Source organism: Ictalurus furcatus, chromosome 14 (genome assembly GCF_023375685.1).
Source record: "Ictalurus furcatus strain D&B chromosome 14, Billie_1.0, whole genome shotgun sequence".
In the NCBI taxonomy this organism is placed as follows: domain Eukaryota; kingdom Metazoa; phylum Chordata; class Actinopteri; order Siluriformes; family Ictaluridae; genus Ictalurus; species Ictalurus furcatus.
In genome coordinates, this window is record NC_071268.1 from 18,458,929 (window position 1) to 18,481,520 (window position 22,592).

General features: G+C 39.2%; 1 protein-coding gene across 1 annotated transcript in view; it reads left to right on the forward strand.

The window, feature by feature from the left end:
• Positions 1–22,592, forward strand: part of tmem266 (transmembrane protein 266) — a 61,892-nt gene that overhangs the window by 36,354 nt on the left and 2,946 nt on the right. Inside the window, exons 5-11 of the mRNA XM_053640864.1 lie at positions 6,767–6,921; positions 9,146–9,219; positions 9,801–9,857; positions 10,995–11,133; positions 14,569–14,684; positions 18,274–18,466; positions 22,453–22,515. Of these exons, the coding sequence (XP_053496839.1) occupies positions 6,767–6,921; positions 9,146–9,219; positions 9,801–9,857; positions 10,995–11,133; positions 14,569–14,684; positions 18,274–18,466; positions 22,453–22,515 (797 nt within the window). The remainder of the gene's footprint in view (positions 1–6,766; positions 6,922–9,145; positions 9,220–9,800; positions 9,858–10,994; positions 11,134–14,568; positions 14,685–18,273; positions 18,467–22,452; positions 22,516–22,592) is intronic.

Here is a 22,592-nt window from a genome sequence, read left to right on the forward strand (position 1 = left end):
ATTTGCTTGAGCCATCTGTGATGTCTGAGGCCTGATAACTTCACATGATGCAAACTCATCCATCAGCCCCTCAAATCAGAGCAGTCATCTAAGTGGCAGAAAAACCTGGCATTCCCACATCAGTGAGATCTACCAAGACTCCTGCTCTTCTTCCTTCTCTTCTTCTCTCTGCCCTAATCAGAGTCTCATCTCCCCATAAATACTGCAGCAGGCCGTTAAAGGCCGTTTGTGTGAAATGAAGTTTCTATCTCTCCTCAATCCATCACCCTCCCCCTTTTTTCAATGCTTTTATTAAATTTAATTCTTTCACTTTTGCTGGAGGGTAGTGGTTAAAATGAATTATTAAACCGTATACATTCAGACACTTACTTTAATCACGAATCCTACATGAACATCTCTCTCTCTGTTTGGTCATTCATTTCTTTTTCAGATGAATCCATTTTCACTCCTATCTTCATGCTGTTGAGCATGGCGTAAATATTACAGTGATTGAGTCAGCAATTATCTTTTTTAGCAAGCTCAAAAGTTTGCTTTCCCATTAACATGCTTGACTTTATTTGAATACTCCTCATTAAAAAAGACTAATGACTTAAAGCAGGCAACACAAGCCCAAACTCTCAAGTAGCTTCCTGTGAGTGGTTAAGTGTTAATGGGGTCAGCAAAACATCTGTGTGTAAAAATATTGACCTTTCACAGAGCTGGAGAAGTGTTTAAAAAGATAAGTAGTATTTGTGGATACCATTACCAACGGTGAAAGCAATCATTCAGAAAAGGAAGAAACAGATGCAAAGAAGCAACCAAAAAGTGGAAGAAAAATAACCGGGGAATAAACTGCCAGAGAGATTCACAAAAATCCCAAACAAACAGCAGGAGAACTGGGAAAACATACACAGTTAAATCACATTCAGAAATAACAGTGAGACAATCAAAATGATAAGATCTTTTCAACTATTTTGTGCTTGTGATCATAATGGAACATCTGTTAAAAATAACCTCTGCACATCTAAACTTCTACTTAAAAGCCTGCTTTTTTATTAATCTTATGTGTTGGAATTGTTTATTAGCAGTATAATGTATTTGGCTAATTACTAACATGTCATCTCATTACTCTAAAGCAGTTACTATGTATTTTTTCAATACACACAGTATCTCACAAAAGTGAGTACACCCCTCACATTTTTGTAAATATTTGATTATATCTTTTAATGTGACAACACTGAAGAAATGACACTTTGCTTCAATGTAAAGTAGTGAGTGTACAGCTTGTGTAACAGTGTAAATTTGCTGTCCTCTCAAAATAACTCAACACACAGCCATTAATGTCTAAACCGCTGGCAACAAAAGTGAGTACACCCCTAAGTGAAAATGTCCAAATTGGGCCCAAAGTGTCAATATTTTGTGTGGCCACCATTATTTTCCAGCACTGAATTAAAACTCTTGGGCATGGAGTTCACCAGAGCTTCACAAGTTGCCACTGGAGTCCTCTTCCACTCCTCCATGATGACATCACGGAGCTGGTGGATGTTAGAGACCTTGTGCTCCTCCACCTTCTGTTTGAGGATGCCCCACAGATGCTCAATAGGGTTTAGGTCTGGAGACATGCTTGGCCAGTCCATCACCTTCACCCTCAGGCAGTGGTCGTCTTGGAGGTGTGTTTGTGGTCGTTATCATGCTGGAATACTGCCCTGCGGCCCAGTCTCCGAAGGGAGGGGATCATGCTCTGCTTCAGTATGTCACAGTACATGTTGGCATTCATGGTTCCTTCAATGAACTGTAGCTCCCCAGTGCCGGCAGCACTCATGCAGCCCCAGACCATGACACTCCCACCACCATGCTTGACTGTAGGCAAGACACACTTGTCTTTGTACTCCTCAAATGGTTGCCACCACACATGCTTGAAACCATCTGGACCAAATAAGTTTATCTTGGTCTCATCAGACCACAGGACATGGTTCCAGTAATTCATGTCCTTAGTCTGCTTGTCTTCAGCAAACTGTTTGCAGGCTTTCTTGTGCATCATCTTTAGAAGAGGCTTCCTTCTGGGACGAAAGCCATGCAGACCAATTTGATGCAGTGTGTGGCGTATGGTCTGAGCACTGACAGGCTGACCCCCCACCCCTTCAACCTCTGCAGCAATGCTGGCAGCACTCATACGTCTATTTCCCAAAGACAACCTCTGGATATGACGCTGAGCACGTGCACTCAACTTCTTTGGTCGACCATGGTGAGGCCTGTTCTGAGTGGAACCTGTCCTGTTCAGCTCAGTGTCAGGGTCTTGGCAATCTTCTTATAGCCTAGACAATCTTTATGTAGAGCAACAATTCTTTTTTTCAGATCCCCAGAGAGTTCTTTACCATGAGGTGCCATGTTGAACTTCCAGTGACCAGTATGAGGGAGTGTGACAGCGATGACACCAAATTTAACACACCTGCTCCCCATTCACACCTGAGACCTTATAACACTAACAAGTCACATGACACTGGGAAGGGAAAATGGCTAATTGGGCCCAATTTGGACATTTTCACTTAGGGGTGTACTCACTTTTGTTGCCAGCAGTTTAGACATTAATGGCTAACCACCAAGTTATGTTTTCTATACAATATGTTTTCCCCACAATGTTTGACTGCCTTTCAGTTTTACATTAGGTCAACTATGTAGATGACTGACTGCACAATTCAAAAATAGATTCAATTTATCACCATACAAAGGTTTGACCAGGAGTCATTCTAAGAGGCTTAAAATACAATCCCTCCTTATCTGTCAGTCAAAATCTAGACAAGTAGTTCATGTTTAATGAATACGTCAGGTGTGAATGTGGCTGTGAATCCAGTCTCGACTATATGCCAGTTTCTATTAATTGTCCTAAAGTCTCTTTCAAACGTCCTAAATTAGTGTTGAGTTTGATTTACACCTGTAGGTGACTGAGACAGTGAGCCCAGGTGCCTCCTGTACTCCTGTTTCAGCTTCGAAGTCACCTTGGACAGTAAATTCAATACCACAGTTCCTGTCAGAAATAGACGCTTAACATGTCCTGTAGCCCATAATGCCTCTCAGCTCTGGACAGGCCAAGAAAAGCATCTTTTTATTTTGTGTGAAAGATGTAGCTAAATAAAGGTCAAAATTGTAATTGTACCTATGCTTTTGCTTAATTTGTGCTCTAAATGTAAGATTTTGTGTACATCCATCTATAGCTGTGCAATCTGCCATTCCCTTGCAGATGATTTACAATCAATTCAATTAATTCAAAACAAGATTGAAAAATCACGTGAAAAAACGTGGCTCAAAAAACTTTTCATGGCCTCTCTATGGCTCTGTACACCTCACATCTCTCTCTCTCTCTCTCTCTCTCTCTCTCTCTCTCTCTCTCTCTCTTCTCTCGCTCTTCTCTCTCTCACACACACACCCCTTTCCTCTATTAGTTCACAATTGCAAGAAAAATTTGAACAGAGTTTTGCACTCACAGGAAGGTGTAAAATGTTGCCTATATTGTCATACCAAGCCAGAGGTTTCATTGTGGCCCAGTTGAGCCAAAAGTAGAAACCATCTTACTCCTTAATCATGACATGAGTGATAATTATTCTTCTGTGGGTAGGGCTGCATATTTGTCTTTGTAATAGGTGTTTGCATCAGTGATGCGTGGGCACTGGCATCTCTCACATGTCTTGGATGACATTACTTCTGCATTGTTCTTGTTTCTTAGGCAAGACTGTTGGCACTGAGAGTTCACTATGTTTCGGCGGATGTGAAATTTTTTCTTCTTCCTTTTATCCATTTCCTAAGATCTTTGTTTCACTTGTAAATGTAGATCTGGGGTTAACACTAAGCGAAGGCCATGTGTGAAAGCAATCCACTGAATAACTGTTTTACTTTGGCACATTGCTTCCTTTTTCAAGTTTCATGAGGAAAGGCATGTTGTAGACTGTTGAACAGAAGAAAAGCCTTCTCTGTATGTGGACTGAATTCACACCCAAGTAACTGTATGTGTGCTCCTGCTGCCTGATCTGATCCTTAGACATTTTTCTGCTGTGGATACTCTTGTCCTCTGTACATGCCTGATTCATCCTTCTGTTTGGAACTACTTCACTTGTGATTCACCTTCTGCTCCTGTGGATGTGCTCCCACATAGATAACCAAAAGATCTGCTCTTCCCAAAACCAGCTCATGCCCAAGACTCACCCTTGATTCAGTAGATAGTCTCACTTAGATACTGTAGATTTGTACCTAAAAACTGCTTCTGTAGTCATAAAGACTGTGCTTATCCTAGGACATGTATTCACAATATGCTTGGTGAACATCCATTCAAACACACTTATTGTTTGATTTGATAATTTACAGCTGTAGAAAAGTATTGATTTATAATTCTACTATTTGGTGTCACCCAGAACAAGGTTCTTTCTTGAGGCTTCATCATGTCACCTCAGGGATCTGCAGTTTCTGATGAATTGAGCTGTGTGAAACAAAAACCTGTGACTGAATTTTTCGAGCCAAGTGTGGAAATATAAAAAAAAAATAGTTTTATAGCAAATAAGCAAAATTAAGTCTCATAGATTTCCACAAACAAAGGCAAAGTGTAGGTGCAAACAGTTTCTCTTTGACCTAGAGAGGTTGTTCATTTCTACTGTAAGATATATTACAAAGTTTGGGAGACAGAAAGGAGGATTATGGAGTGGGTAATGCATGTGTACCACAGTGGGGTTTTTTAAAAAGATTATTTCAGGTCTTTTTTGTGGTTTTTGAGATGTAGTTGTGCTGAAACTTTCGCTGCTGTATTCAGGCTTTAGTCTATTCAGTCCTGAGGCCCATAGCTATGTTTAAGCCTTTTGACATTATTTGAAGTTTCATCAGTCCACTGCTGTCATGCTATTAGGATCCTCTTGAGGTACTATGGACTCTGGCTAAATCAGCTCTCCTGCATGATCTGCTGCTCAACACTGACATTTACTCTTCTATTATCCTTTATTTTGCCAGAAATCCCAACTCACTTTCTCGGTCACAGCCAGACTGGAGGGACAAGGAGGAGATTGGAAGCATTAGATTTAGGACAGGCTTGGTGATCAGCTATTATTCTTATCCTTGTTAAGCAAAACTGCTACTCAGATCAGGCAACGTGGAGCAATAATGTGGATCCCCAGCTGTACTTTAAAAAGTACTGAATCAGTGCAGAATCAGCTGATCAGAGAACAACCTGCAGACTGTCCAGGGATTTAGAGTCTGCACTTTGGGGAGAGCAAAGCAATGCAAAGTGCTAAGGTGCTATAATCAGGCATCGCCTCTGAGCCATCCAGTCCACTCGTGTGTCTCCTCTGTCCTTCTCGCTTGCACAGTGCAAGGGCAAAGACTGAAGCATGTAAGCATTGTCTGGCTAATCAAATGTAGGCAAAGTCATGCTGTTAAGCAATCATCTTTTTTGGCTTCTTTTGAGGGTTGGAGTCTGTGGCTTCCAGATGGTGTGTGTGTGCATGTGTATGTGTGTGTGCGGACAGGGACACAGGATGAGGTTAGACAGGCTCCACGAATGGGCCAGTCCAATCCTGCCAAGATCAGGATCCGCTCCCATGGAAAGGGACAGCTTGTATGGTACAAGCTTGGAGCTCACACTGGAACATACTACGCAAATGGTTGTTCTCCATATGAAATGTTATATTAGACACAGTCAGTGTTTAATCAAAAGAGAGACATCAAAATTGGATGGATCCCAGAAAGCTCCTGGATGATTTTTTTTTTTTTTTTTTTTTTTTTCGGGTCTGGCCAAATTGCAGTAAATAGAATCTGTAGATTGTTTGTGTGATCAGGAAATGTTGATAATAACATATGTTCCTGATAATGAATACCCCCGTGTTTCTGTTAAATTTGCCAAAACAGAGATTGTTGATGGCAGCAATACAGCAGCAGACGGTGCGAAGAGGGGAGAGGGAGAGAGAGAGAGAAAGAGAGAGAGAGAAGATGAGGAAACAGGAGAGTGACAGGAATATAGAGCGCATAGGAATGAAAAAGGCCATCAACAGGGCAATTCAATTAGCCAGTCTTTATAGGCAGGAGGGAAGGAGGGTCGGAGGCAGAGAGACAACGACTGCATAAGCGATTAATCATACAGAACTCCGTTCAGCACAAGGTCCCACAAAAAAAATGTGACAATGTATGAGTACTACAGATAAATGAGGAAAGAACCAATTAGAGCCAGTCCAGAAGAGGGTTTGCTTTTTCTCATTTATTACAGAAGAAATTGCACCTGTGCTGTAAGAAATTTTACAGTGATTGCAAGTTTCTTTTTTTATGAGTGATAAAATGTACGCTGTTATGGAACAAAACAGGAATATACTTTTTATGTGTGTTTATATTTATATATTTGTATGTTATGTATGCAGTTAGGTGCAAAAGTTTGTATCCCCCTTAGTGACAACAATCAAAAACATGTCAATAAGAGGACATGAAAGAGGTGGGAGAAGGGCCAGAATGAGTCTTTTCCATTATTACCATGTTACTTGTAATTCTGGAGACGCATCAGTGAACCTTCACACACTAAATATCTTGTAATTTGCTGTAAATTACATTTTTGGTTGGTTTCATTTTTGTTCTAAGGGATTGCACATTTTTGAACTTGACTGTATGTATGGATGTGTAGTTTTACATGCACAGAAGGATGTCCATCATTTGCATGTAAATTAAAATAAGATTCTGAAAGATTACAATGTAATAATCTGCATAGATTAAAGGTGATATGGTGAGTTGTATTACTCTCTATCTCTCGTTCTTTTCTGTCTCTCAGGTCTAACTGGCTAAAGCCATGTTGTGGGAGGAGGGCAGCTCTTTGGCAGGTGTGTTTGCTGAGTGCAGGTTTTAACTGTTTGCTGGTGGCTTGTGTTATTCTGGTGGTGGTGCTGCTGACTCTGGAGCTGCTCATCGACACCCGGCTTCTACAGTGTGAGTACCAGATCATCCAGACAGACATACAGAAGAACAGCGCTGCAGCTCCAAAGTGTACAGATAGTCTTAGAAATCTCTGTAAATATAACACTACCGAGGTGTTGGTCTAAGCAAAAAGATTCTCTGGGGTGGGCATCTTTTATTCTGACATATGCATATTCTGACTAGTTATTGAATACATTTTTCTCAGATAGAAATGTATTGTCCATTAAAATTTGGACAATGTTAAGATGTTATTTTTACCACATACTTAAGAAGTTGATCACAGTCATGATGTACTGAAATGAAAATTCTCGGCCCAAAACAAACAAAAAAATAAAACCTTTTATTGGAATAATAATAATAATAATAATAATAATTATAATTAATTGATTGATTGATTGATTGGTTGGTTGGTTGATAATGGACAGTGGGTAGTCTTTCCCCTGATTCTTAATTAGCTTTTTGTGCACTGGAATAAATAAATAAATAAATAAAAATTATCATACTGTAAAACTGTAATTATTTATTTGTATCTTTTTATGTCTGTGGGACATGCTATTTATTTTGCATAATAAATTATTTTGCACACTAGTGATGTGCTGAAATGTCCTGGAAAAAAGCACTTTAACAATAAAAATGTTTGTTTTTTTAATTGTGTTTTTGAAAATTGAAAAGTATCTATTAAATTAAATAACTACAAGGTAATGAAATATTACTTCATTATTGAAAAGTCAGTCCTCTCAATATTACATTACTCCACAAAACTCAAATAATACATAGGCCCCATTTTACTGTACCACTGTATGTAGCAAAATGTTTCCAGTGGCCAAAATTTCAGTGTCTCTAATTCATACTCTTTTATTTCTGGGTATTTTGGGCCAAATTTGTTCAGCCAGTTTTTGCATACGATAAGGTTGATATATTTTGAAACTGACATCACCAGACTTTTTCGATTTGCCTTTGCAAATATTGAATTATGTGAATGCTTGAGAAGGCAATTGCAAGCAATTTGGATGCTACAAAAATATTTAAACACATACATATAGCATAGAGAAAGCCAAAAATATGGGATATTTGTCAAACAAAAAAAAGACAGTTTATATATTAATTAGCAGCAATGCCTTAATCAACCTTAATCACAGTTCCTTAAATGCACAGCAGTGGCAAAAATTTTTACTTTTCTGCCCAAGTATTTTTGGAAAGCATTGTAGTTGAAACTCGTTCTGTGTAAGCCATTGACATGAATACCACAATTCCTGTATCTCCCATAAATCATGAGCTTTCCTGTCATTGATGACTGAGTCTCAGCCTTGGAAAATGCAGCCCAAGTGGAAAATTTCCCATGTGCCATTATTCCTCCATGTCACAGTGAGCCAAACTAATCTACATGATCTGACACTAGATACACGCTCTTCTTCATTACAAGTGGGCCAATCACCAGCGCATAGCCTAGAGCACAGCACACGGCTATAGCAAAGATGACAGCAGCCATACGTCAGCCTCTAGCTCCGCGTCCTGTCTGGCCTTTTAAAAAGTCCTGCTAGACAGATTGAGGAGGAGCAAGTGAGTGGAAGACAAATGCAGAGCTAGAGATTAGCAGAGGAATAGATGGAGGGACATCAGCACAGCTGCCTGGATTAATGGATGGAGGGAGTTGAATGGACTGATGGATAGATCAGTGAATGAGATAAACAAAGACAGATGGGCAAGTTGGTGGTGCATGAAGAAAAGGTAAAACAGAAGGGAGACAGCTGAATGCAGCACAGTGATTATCCATAATTGGGCTGATAAATAGACAAGCAGGCAGGGGTGAAGTGCTGAGAGTGAGCTTGGCTGGCCCTGTGGGAGTGGACGGGCGTATCTGAATAGCATAAATACCTGACATGCTTTCAATTCAGACGGCTGTCTTAATGGAAACCAAAGCCTTTCATGTCATCTGAATAGGAGGCAGCTATGTGTGAGAAACTTCCTTCTCCCCTTAAGTGTTCATTTAAGGTCATTAGTATGAGGAAACAGTGTTCATGTGTACCTCATTCATTAATTACTGCGTCCTTATGTGATGTATTGAATTGGTGATAATAACATAACAGTTACTGATAAGAATTCTCGGTATTGTTAAACCTGTATTCTGCACGTATTTGTGCGTAGTTGAGTTGTATTTGAGCAGTTACAACTTCTTGATGGTATTCTGTGATATTCTGATTAAGTGCATTCTGTTGTCTGTGATTTATATCCTCAGTTACCAACGCGTCCCAGTTTGCTGGTATTATTCACTGGATCAGCCTGGTCATTCTCTCCATTTTCTTCACTGAGGTGTGTGCGCATGTGTGTGCATGTGCAGAAATAGCTTGCTGAACTGCTCAATTGAAATAGAGGCTTTTTAGAGTCCCACAGATGGTTTTAAATGAATTCCCTCTGTTTGTAAATGTACGTGATTGATGATTTATGAAAAGAAGTTTACAGTGAGTTGAAAGGAAATCACATTTTAAGTCGGAATTTTGTTTTGCTGAGGTGTTAATATTCATAAGATTCATTCAACACATGCAAGTAGTGGTGATTTGAATCATTTCTGCTGCGGAATAACCTCTGCTCTGGCTCCTAATCCTTTTAATTTAGTATTATGCTATGCCATTAGAAATTCCTCCACAAGCTCATTATCTAGCTCTTCTGCACTGACCGGGCTGGAAGCATGCATGTGTCTGTCTCTTTTCTTTATGAATTCTCCTCTACATTGTATACATACCAAACGCTTCTTTATAGGATGCATGTGAATGTGCTGCCTGCTCAAAATTGGCAACACTTTTCTTCTAGTGAATCTGTTTCTGTTTGTTGTTTCTCTATGACTTTTCCATGTTTGCCCTCCTTTGTTCTTTCTCTCTGTCTCTCCCTCTCAGACTGTCTTCAGGATTGTGGTGCTGGGGATATGGGATTACATAGAGAACAAAGTTGAGGTAAGCTCCTCAGGGACACATTAATATAGGGAAAGGAGTGAGAGAGAGAGAGAGAGAGAGAGAGAGAGAGAGGTAATGAGAGAGTAGACGTTCTCTCTTTCTGCTGCAGTGTCATGCTCTCAATGTCACAGCTGTGTTGTAGCAGCACCGCTGTGTACCGTGTTCATACTGGCTTCATACTGTTCACCAATCAGCTTCTCTTTCTGTTCCATGACAAATTGTGTAAAGTCGGCATATGGAAGAATATATATACTTCAGCATGTCTAACAGCTTTATTTAATTAAATGCTTATAATTACATGTTTTTGTTCTTTACCACTACCTACAGTCTTTAAAAAGCCAGTTATCATCCCATAGCTGGTAGACACAATGTTATGCATGTATCATCAGGAGAATCCCAGTGATGCCACAGCCATCCATGGCCGGAGACTAGAGAGCAAAATAGGCAATGCTCTCTGGGTGGGAGGGCTTGCATTAGACTCTCTCATCAATCAAAGCAATGCAACACTAACCAATTATTGGTGTCTATAAGCTCATGTATGGTAGTTGGTAGTTGTTGTGTGATGGGGAGAGCTGGCTAGTAGGTGGGAAATGGCAAAATGACCAAAATGGGGAGAAAAAAAAGTTAATCATATATTTCCATATAAACATGATCGAAAAACTTGTTGGCAAATCTAGTTTCATTTTCAATGAGTTAATCAATATAATCAAATCTCTGCACCATCATATTCTAATCATTATTTTTGCTAAAAGACTTTAATCTGTCAACTATTTTTACCTAGCTTTTTTACCTCTCTGTCATTTAAAATCATTTAACACAATAACATAAGATGTAGTTTAGCGACAAATCACTAAAATTTGTACATGACAAAGATGTTGCAGAATTTACATGATGTTAAAACACAGTTACTAATGATGCATGAATAATATTTCAATTATTATTTGTGACATGGTTTTGGAACCTACAAAGCTGAAGGAACTATAAATTACCTACATGTTTAGGGTCAATAAATGCTGTGTATGTGCATTATTTCCTGATTATGCTTGTAAGAGACAATATAGCAGCATCAATGAAATCATTATTATAGTGTGTGTGTGTGTGTGTGTGTGTGTGTGTGTGTGTGTGTGGTGGCTGTAGGTGTTTGATGGTGCTGTGATCGTGCTCTCTTTGGCCCCAATGGTTGCCTCCACCGTTGCTAATGGACCCAGCAGCCCCTGGGATGCCATTAGCCTCATCATCACCCTTCGCATATGGAGGGTCAAGAGAATTATTGATGGTAAGCAGAACCCCTGCACTGCTCTTGTCTTGCTTATTTGTTTGTTTGTTATTTTATTGCCTCTAGTTTTTGCATCTTTCTTTTTTTAATTCTTCCAAAATGAAATTTGCAAAAGGATGTCATAAAATATGTTCATGTGATAGTATCATGTTTGGGATAAAAATCCTTTCCTGGAAAATCCATAGTGCTAATCGAAAGAAATGATTGCCAAAAATAAGTGCTTATTGTGTCAGCTACTCATTAAAACTCTATTTGCCCTTCAATCAATAGGTCCTTCTCGAGCAGCTCAGCCAGGATGTGTTTGATTAAAATTCATGCTGACCTCTCCTGTCTATAGCGGTTATGCACAGCTCCTATTAATGCAGGCGTTTGCAGGGTCGATGAGTTTGGCAGGTCACATTCGTTCCCCTCCCACGACTCAGCAGTCCGATGTTCTCAGTCCAGACTGTCTATCAGTGGAACAGGAAGTCAAGCAAACTCCAACTTCTTGGCAAATTCCAAAAAATTTTGCTTTGTGTACAGACCTAGTCATTTTGGAATAAATAACCTCATTCCACAGTGTAACTATAAATGATCTGGCTCGAAAAAAGTCTGCCTTTTTGCTGCACACTTTCTGTTGACGGTTAATTTACTTCCATGTCCTGACTTATATATTAGTATATTAGTCTTCTGTATGGCGCTAAGAATTTTCAATATTGATTTATTTACCTTTGTACAGGATAGTGGTTTTTCATTCAGGACATGTTTAAACCTGCTTTTTGTGCACTCGTATAAATCCTGCACCATGAGATCAGTGTGTGTTACAGTCAGCAGTGTGTAAATACCAATTTATCTAAATGTGTCTTTGCCTGCTTAGTTTCATGTTTGAGTTATTGGATATGTTAGATAGTGTGTAGTCAGCAGAAAGCATGTGAAAACAGATTAATATTCTCACCCCCTTCTTTACAAGAGCATGCAACTCTTGCACTGTTAATTTTCAGGTAGTTGGTAACACACACACATACACACACAGTCTTGTATTACTCATTTATAAGGTTATGTGTGGGGTATTTCTTTCCTTTTAGTTTGTGTACGACTGTAGCTTAATAATGCTTACACCTAACACTACCTTCATATGTATAATATTAGGACATTTAGTCCACACAAAGAGCTAAAAACATACCCACACAATGGCCACTGATCCTCATTTAATCTTCAAATAACATACTATATATATTTTTCATTTGCACCTTTTTTACCCTTTGAAACATTCATGTTTTCACACTCATTTCCTCAAAAATATCTTGCACCAAGAGTTGTTGCAAAGCCGCTGTTTGCCTTTACAGTGCATTAGTCTGAGCTTTGTGTGAGCTCTGCAGTGTAACGCCCTCTTGTGGCTCTCCTGTGATATTACATGTGAATACTGAATGAGCCACAGGTGTAGAGTTAAAAATACACATGGAGACAGTGCAGCTGAGAGTTCAGCGCCATGTCAGCTGATTAACAGGACTGTCATCTGACATTTAAGTGAAATGGAATGGTGGAAATACGAAATACTCAAACACCATATAATATTCAGAAATCTGAAACTGTGTAAAAACAGAGTGATATCATACTGAGGTCACAAACAGTACAGCTGTGTACATCTTGTTTTCCATTTTTCTGACACACCATGAGAACAGCATTACCAGTAACACACTCTGGGGGGGAAAAGGCACTGTGAGTATAGATTTGTTCACTGGCATAAAAACAGTGTGCATGTCACCCATGTCACACCCCTCTTCCTCTCCATCCACTGGCTTCCTGTAGCCACCCATATCAAATTCAAAGCCTTGATGCTCACGTTCAAGACCTTGTCTGGAACAGCACCCTCCTACCTCAACACTCTCCTTGAAGGCTTATGTTCCCTCACACAATCTGCGATTGGTTAACAACCAACCCTTAGTAGTGCCTACTCTGTGTGGCTCAAGGTCCCTTTCCATAACTTTCACACTAACTGTTCCTCAGTGGTGGAATGAACTTCCAACCTCAATCCAGACCACAGAATCTGTCACTATCTTCAAAAAACAGCTAAAGACCCACCTCTTCCGTGAGCATGTAACTAACCCCTAAAATGCCAACCCCACATTATCCTTGAAAAAAAAACGTACTCTGGCTCTTACACCTCTACTTTGTGCAATTTGCTTATCTAGAACTCAATTATAAATCTTGTATGGTAGCACTACTTGTATTATTCTCCGCTTGATATATCGCTTTGCTTGTATTTCCTCATTTGTAAGTCGCTTTGGATAAAAGCATCTGCTAAATAAATAAATGTAAATGTACGTATACTTAAAAGTACAACAGTGCTCCTTAATTTATATACTTTAATGATGCTATCATTTAAAAACATACTCTTAAAGGTACCAGCCTATCTTTAGGATTATATTAGTTAGTCCTATCTGAATGGGTAGCCATCTGGTAACCTAAGAGTTCCTCCAGAAGAACAAACTAAAGGGTACTAAATATCTGAAAGGTTGCAGTCATTTACAACACAAAAGACACTAGAGGATAAGGCATACCATATGATCTAGATAATATATAACTCTAGCTCCCTAAAACATCCTTCAGGACAGGTTGTTGCACTGGTAGCCCCTTAAAGGTTCTCTGTATAACCCATTTTGAAAGTTAAAACTCTTGACCATACAAATAAACCTTGAGGAACTCATATTATGCATATAATAAATTCAGTAAGCACTTCATCTTGGTCAGGGGTCACGGAGCATCCAGAGCCAATCCCAGTAACACTGGGTGCAAGTCTATCTACCCAATGTTAGAACCAAAGTATAGAAATTGTGTGCAGTGTAGTAATGTAAATGTCATCAGTAGAAAAAAATTTATCATGATGACACTGACAAGATCTAAAGGCGTGCATAACTCGGTGTTATACTTGCATACATAATTTATACCAGGTTTACCCTTTACTGTGATGCTGCAATACAGCTGACAAAGCACAGCCAGGTTGGTTCTGTAGGAGACGTATGTAGCATTCAGGACATGCACAGTCACTGTAGGCTCAGCATTATGGCTCTAATGATTGCAGTCTAATTGAGATGCAGATTTACATGATGGTGCTCAGCTGGTACGGCCACATTTAGGAGCTTCGGGAATGAGTCTGGCCTGAACTCTAATAGAGCCGTTCAGTTCATGCGGCAGAGAGCAGACACAGTATGAGTCTGTCCACAGCCACAGTCTTATTGTGTTGTGCTCTGTTTGCTGGGTGTAAATGCTCCTCACTGGATAAAAAGAGCAGTCTAGAGTGTCACAGTATCCAGTTAAAAGTTGCTTCTCAGTGGACAGTGTAAGCCGCAGCACCAGGGCCTGTAATTGACTTGTTATCGGAGATGTATATCAGAAGTGACATATAACAAATAGCCTTTCCTGTTCTGTTCTTTTCCTGTGTCTCTGTGGCTGTAGCGTACGTGCTGCAGGTGAAGGTGGAGATGGAGATGGAGCTTCAGCAGTATGAGAAGGCTAAAGCCGTGCGGGAGGAGCAGCTAGAGAGGCTCACACAGATCTGTCAAGAGCAGGCGGTGAGACACACATCTTTTTTTACCTCTTTTCTCTCATTTAACCATTTAAGATGTGAATCACAGTCCTAGCATATGCATTGTGCATATTTGTGTTTTATTGTGTAGCACACTTGATCTCTGGTAGTTCTCTTCAAGAACTGAGTTAGATGTGTTAGAACAGGCAAAACGAAAGAAAAGAAAAACATTTGTGGAGATGTAGTCCCAGAACTGAGATTAAGAACTACTGCACTACACGTCATTAAACATCACGTGTGTCTGTCCACCAACAGATGGCAGCAGTGCCACATAAAACCTAAACGCACACCACTGTTCTTTTTTTATTTTTAATTTACTTTTTAAAGTTACGGGTTGTTGTTATTTAACTGCTGTAGTTTCTTTAGATTTCTGTTGTTTCTTAAAATAGAAACATTATATTCATAAAGATTTGTTTGTTTTTTTATGTCATTTTTATTCCTTCTTAAAAATTCTATAGCCTGAAAAATTCTGAAGTCCAAGTCCTATCTCTGGAGTTGATAATTGGTTCTGTTTTAATAGGACACGCTTATTTCACATGAAAATCTGACATGCTGGCAGTAATTGATAAATGTTTGCAACCTCCTTGGTGCTTTCTAAGTAGTTTTTTTTTAATAGACACAAAGAGGTCGAAAATAGTTATGAAAGAGAATGATGCACATGCAAGATATTAAAGAACAATAATGTGATATTCAGAAAAGGAAATGCAAACTTTTATGTGATGGTGAAGGAGCGTCTGTGACACATAAGACGGACATAACACTTTGATGTCCTGTTTCTTTGCCTTCTTTGTTTTGTCCTAAGGGCAATCTTTTGCACTCGGCTGTATGTTACATGACTGAGGCAATTGTGCTGAGCTCTCTAGTCAGATAAGAGCTAAAGTCCCATCTATTTCAGCAAGTCTTATCCAACCAATCAATAGTGAAAGAGCTCATACATCATAGGAATGTGTTGCTTTTTGCTGGGAGAAAAAGACAAATTCAATAATGAGAGCAACATCCAAACGTAGGCTCTGTAGGGAACTGACTTGATGCTTGTCAATATCAGCATGCAGGTCAGGAGTAAACATCATTAGAGCATTGATTAGGTACAGTGAGTGGTGCTTGATAGGCTAAATGAACGTAAAGGCTCACCTTGGGTGATCTCCTGCAGTGTTACAATAAAAGAAATACACAGTGTGCATTTGTGACAGCATAATTAAACATTGACAGGAAACAGTGAACTGATAGTAGTTATACAGTAGGTCCAGGCCTGGCTGGGCTAGCAGAGCTAAGAGCTTTCTTTTAAGCAGTGTTGGGTAAATTACTCAAAGAAGTAATCCACTAGAGATTACTAATTACTACTTTAACATTTTAATCTGATTACATTACTGATTATTGTAATGTTGTGTCCGAGTCCACTTTTATCGAGTTTGAGTCGAGACCAAGTCCTTAACCAATTCAGTCCAAGTCCAAAAGGGGCCAAGTTGGACTCAAGTCCGAGTCCTTAATGGGCGAGTCCGAGTAGAGTCCGGCTGAGTCCAGAAAGTAATTAAATTGAAAAAAGATTTGAAATTGCAATTGTAAACTCAACACTGAGCTGTTAAAGTCATATTTTAAACTTCACAAACCAATGGCAACATAAATGTAACAAAAAATACCACTATTACATCTTACCATTGCCATTTAATATTTTTATTTCATGTCATCAGCACCTCGACTAGTTTCCTATCAAAAAATGGTTTCAAATAAAAAAAGGGATTTAGAGGTATATGTAGAAATTTTATTATATTACAAGTATATGAAAATACAAATGAACCTGTTTTGTTATTGTATCACACTATATTGTGTCCTCCAGTTCGAGTTGATATTTCAATGATTTGATGCGTCTCTCCTACAGTTATATAGTCTGAGAGAGAGAGTAAAGAGTAGAGTTACATTTAGCAGCATCATGACAACAAGCTTCATGCTTTATTACTGCTTTTAATCTGTTTATGAATGACAACAAACTCATTTCTGAACACAGCTCTGTTCTTGTAACTTTTTTCATTTGAATTCCTAAAATGAAAAAAAAAATCCCTGTCAGCAGAGTTTATGATATTTACTATATTAAGAAGTACATTTCACATTTTACATGAAATTCAAGACTGGAATCACCAGATGCTAATGTTTAGGGGTGGGCGATATGACTACAATCTTATTTCACGATAACAATACGTTTTCTCAGGGGAGGTAGCTCCACCACCCCTGCAACTCCATCCCACTCATAGATATATATATATATATATATATATATATATATATATATATATATATATATATATATATATATATATATATAAAATTACATACACTCATTTTTAAGTATTTTGTTGGCAGTCTCAGTGCTACCCCAGCTCTAGATCACTGCAGGTAAAAAGTAATCAGATTACTCAAAACCTATCAAACCTACAAAAATACACTACAAAATGAAACTCTTCTTTCAGTAATTTTAGTGCGCATCAATGTATGACATGATCAGAAAAAGTTGGATTTATCATGACACTTGCCTCGGGTGTTGTCAGAGTTTGTAGGACTACCAGACCGATAAAATATAAAACTTTTCTAACTAGACTAGTTTGGTGGCACAGCTAAGTTATGGGTTTCGTTGCTACAGTGCCATGCAAAGTACATTATCTTTCCTTATGCTCTGCTCATATCATGTTCATGTAAACTGGAACTCATATAGACAGTTACACACCTTGTTTTCCAACTCAGCATCAGAGCATGTTACTGTTTCAGTTTCCCTTTTACTGGTTAAAAAAAATCCATTTTTGGATATCCAAAAAATGTATATCCATTCATATATCCAATTGTGGCTCAGATATCACAGAAAAAGAGAGAATTTTATCTGATTGTGTAACAAATGTAAAAGTTTGAAATTGGAAAACATTTTTTTGCAACTAGAAATATTTACATATTAAAAGACTTGTTCCACCAAAGAAACTGTTTTTATTATTCATTTTTATTCTCCCTCTCGCTCTTTTTCTCATATATATATCTATATAAATTTCTAATATTTATTATATTTTCAGTGTAAGTGATATTTGGTGTGAAAGCTGTGGTTCTGTGTAAATCACATCTTAGTTATGTATTTTAACTTTTTTCTTTATATATATATATATATATATATATATATATATATATACACGCACACACACACACACGCACACATTTCTTTATTTATTTGCTTAAGTACATCATTTTAAAACTTAGTGTTTCTTTTTATATCATCTGATACTCAAGCTTTCAATATCAATATAAGAGAAAAAAAATGGTATTGTCATAAGTACAATGGTGTGATGTGATTTCTTTCTATCCAGGATTGTAGATTCAAATAACCTATCACTGATAGTCATATGAAGTCATTAAACCTGCTGAAATGCCCTCTAGATTTTGTGTATTTCGCTGACACTACAATGGACTCATTGTAGTAATGCAGAGTTGCTGATAAGTAATACAGTTTTTTAGACCTTCCATTTAATATTGTCACCAACATTCACTGTATAGAACCATAGTTTCCGTCATGTGAAATGTCTCTTTCTGTTTCTCCTTGCCAGTTTGAGATCAGGCAGTTGCGGGCTCACCTAGCTCAGCAGGACCTGGATCTAGTTGCAGAGCGAGAGGCTGCTATGCAGATCCACCATGTATGGGGAAAGCAGAGCAGCAGCTTTCAGGAAGTGGATGGACTCAGACCTGCAGCCTCCGACAATGAGGGCAGAGGCAAGAGGAGAGAGCCAGGAGCTCCTACAGGTAATGACCCCAGAGTCCTCTTTGTGTCCAGTCAGACCAGCAGGGCTGTAGGTTAGAGTCTTGTGTCTGGGCTCGTTTCAGGCACACAATTAAAAAACAACAACTGACCCAAACAGGAACCAATAGAATTTGGTACTCTGTTTCTCATTCATTATTGACAAACTGGTCACCAAAGCCAGTCCAAAGTCCAACATTAAAAGAATTGCTTTAGATTTGATTAGGATAAATGTCTTTATCTGACTGTACATTTGGTTAACCAGCTTATACTAGCTGCAATTAAAATACTGCCAATAGGCTAGATAGTGTCCTGGTGAAATTCCCCATTGGCCCTTATCTATGTCCCCCTAATAAGCTCCATCACTAAATTGGCTAAATCACCCTCTCCTGTCCTCTAATAGCTGGTGTGTGGTGGGCGTTCTGGTGCACTATGGCTGCCGTCACATCATCCAGGTGCGACGGCACACACTGATAGTGTTTTGAGGAGATTTCCCCCCCTCATACAATGTAAAGTGCGTTGAGTGTTTAGAAAAGAGCTATATAAATGTAAGGAATTATTATTATTATTATTAATTATTATTAATGAATGATTAAATTAGAAAGAAAACAATTAAATAACATTATTACAACGTTGTGAGACTATTATATACTCACTAAAACATTACATTATTTACCACCCCAGAAATATAATGGCTATTTACAGTGAGCTGCAAAATTATTGCCACCTCTTCCTGTTTCACTGGATGAGCTTGAAATTCCTTGTTGTTTGTCAGCATGGGGAACAGTACAAAATACACAAATGAAATGAGACATTTATTTTCATTAAAAAAAGCACTACAACTGTAATAATTAAGATGTTTAAAATACCTGTAGTTTTAATGAACCTGTTTGAAAGAGGATGCAAGTTTATTTTGCCCCCACGAGCAGTGAGGAGGATGGATACAGAAGCAAAAAAGGACCATTAAGGGCGCACAGTGGCTTAGTGGTTAGCACGTTCGCCTCACACCTCCAGGGTCGGGGGTTCGATTCCCACCGTGGCCCTGTGTATGTGGAGTTTGCATGTTCACCCCGTGCTCCACATTCACCCCGTGCTCCACGTTCACCCTGGAGGTTTCCTCCAGGTACTCCAGTTTCCTCCCCCAGTCCACATGCATGGTAGGTTGATTGGCATGTCCAAAGTGTCCGTAGTGTATGAATGGGTGTGTGAATGCGATGGACTGGCACCCTGTCCAGGGTGTACTTTGCCTCGTGCCCGATGCTCCCTGGGATAGGCTCCAGGTTTCCCTGTGACCCTGAAAAGGAGTAAGGAGTGGATGGATGGATGTTGGAGGTCAACAACTACAATTATGTCACCTCTTTGCCAACAAACTTGTGAAAAAAGTCTTTTCTTTCTTCTTACCTGGGGTTCTCTAGACTACTACTACAACTTTGACTAAGGTTCTATGCAGAAATAGAGCTTTTTGGAAAATGAATTTGGGATGGGTTTGGTCTAATCCCCACTGTTCAATATGGTTGATGTTCTGAGGCTCTTTTTCCTCCAAAGGCCCTGGAAGTTTTGTTAAGACACATTGCCTCTCTCATGAAATACCTGGAGATTGTAAATAAAAATCTGTCTGCCTCTGCTAAGATCTGGATCTTCCAGCAGTTGGACTTTTTTCTAAGACATTGATTGTAAAGTTTTGTGCAGGTTGAGAAATTAAACATTTCAGTGTTGGTTTTGGGTGGCACACGGGTAGTGTTGCCACCAGTTGGATCCTGTGCTCACGTCGTCACTGTGCAGGATTTCATGTCCTCCCCATGTCTGTGTGGGTTTCTTCCAGGTTCTCTGGTTTCCTCCTACTACTCAAAAACATGCTGAAAGGTGCATTGGTTACACTAAATTGCACACAAGTGTGTGTGTGTGTGGGACTGGGATCCCATTCAGGGTGTGTGCCTCATGGCCAGTGTTCCCATGAACACCAAGTCCCTGACCAGAATAAAGAGGTTACTGAAGATGAGTCAGTTTTAATGACACAGCTGTGGCACGAACAGTGTTCTGTGTTTGTTCCATGCCATTGTGGGTTTGTCTATGTTTTTGCACATTGCATGTTGCATTATATGCAACCAATCAGAAATTAATTGCACTATTAGCCCTGTCCACAAGGACAGTTAGCCTCTTTTGAGCAGGTACCAAATCTATACAACCATTACCTTGAGTGCTGGACCAACAATCAATGGAAAAATCACAATTTGGCTATTACGGTGCCTAAAGTATTTTTTGTAGTCAAAAAAAGGCCTTTAGTCCTCTTGTGTGATATGGATCGTTGAAGATAGGAACGATGATAGAATGTTATCTGCAAATATTGAATTGTACTGAGCAAGAATTGTGTGAACTAAGTTTGGTGCTAGATTAGATTAACTAGATTGTAGGTTAATGTCCTGTTTTCAAACAAATGTTGACTTTACAGTGTATACTCTTGGCTTTGGTGGAAAAGTTGGCTTTTTGGAAGAAATTATAAAAAAATAAATAAATAAATGGTGTCTTGTTACACTCTTTCAGAATATTCAAACAGTGCTAACTTTTTGGAGAAACACAACGAATTGCATATTATTTTGTCAATTCTCTGGCAATTCGCTTAAAATCTGAATGAAAAACATGCCACAGATCACTTCCATGTGACTGAGCATAACAAACATTGTTGCATGCTGGCTATGTTTTGTGCACATGATGTCAGCTCACATTGGGATCTGTATAGTTACAGCTGACATACTACACACACCCACAGTGCTCTGTGCATTGGGCCATGTTTCTCCTAAAAGCGTACTCAGATATGGCATAAACATCTGTTCCTTTCACCTGAAAAAACCACAATGGGCTGCCAGCAAGCTACACTCTGGCCGCCAGAGGATTGTGGGAGCAGGACCCTGGCGTGTGGCTTTTGCTCATCAGAAGAGTGTCTGGACAAAAAGGGCTGTCGGAGTGGCGCCTGACCTCAGGGGAGCATTCAGAGAAAGAAGAGCGAGAACTAGAGTAGCCTCAGGCTGTGTGTTTTAGTGGCCAAGTCTTATTCACGTCATAACGGGAGTGGACGAGAGATTCCGAAGACAAAGACCCTCTTTTTGATGTGTGCCAGTGCTTCCCAATGACATAATGAATGTACAGAATTGATTAGGACACGGGTATGTTATAGTCATTCTGTGGATATTTATTGCCATTTTATGCGTCCAAGAGACTCTAAGACTCGCTTGTTTAAATTATTGCTTTGGATGTCCCCTTATTTCCATCATAGAAATTCTTCACATTTCGAACGGAGATAGGAAAAGTAAATAAATGCGGCGATAACATGATCAGGCTCAAGCTGTCAGGCAGTGAGGTCAAAGCTCAGAGCACACACCACAACACTACAGGGGCATTAAATCACCTGAATCCGCCTCAGTGCTTTCACACTCTCACTCCCGCACACTTTCAATCCCTTCCTCCCTCGATCCTTCTCTTTCTCTCCCGGTCTCAGTCTGAGTGAAAAATAAAAGCAGACAGCTTTTGCACTGTGTGCTCCTCCTTCACCTCATGTGTTATTTATCCCAGAGTGATTGTCTTGCTGGTGTTTTAAGCCACTACATCTCTTCTCCTGGGCCACTGTCATATAAATATTTTAAACAGTAAAAAATGAATGACAAAGTCACATGAGTAGGGTTGTGTCTCCAGGGATGAAGGAGTGGCACTTAGAGAGTGGCAGCCTTCCCGTTCTGCCGAGTGGATCTTAAGCTCTCTAACTTATCCAGAGTCCGCCACCTAAGCTCCAATCCTACCTGGTCCACTCTAAGGTTACGCTAGTGTATCCTAGTCATTACAGCACTTGGAACCTGAATCATATAGATCACATGTAATTTATGTTTCTGGTAAATACAAATTCATGTCCCAGTTTGGTTGTCCAATGTGAAATTAGTAGTAATAATAATCTGACTTGTGTTTTCATGCCATGTGACTGATTGCTTTTGTTTCATTTCAGAAAATATCACTCAAGATGACATGAACAATTACATCAGCCAGTATTACAGCGAGCCAAGTAGTGGTAAGAAAAATATTAATAATATGAGCACATTGCATGTATTTTATGCTTGATCTATAATAAGAAAAATGCAGAAGAAA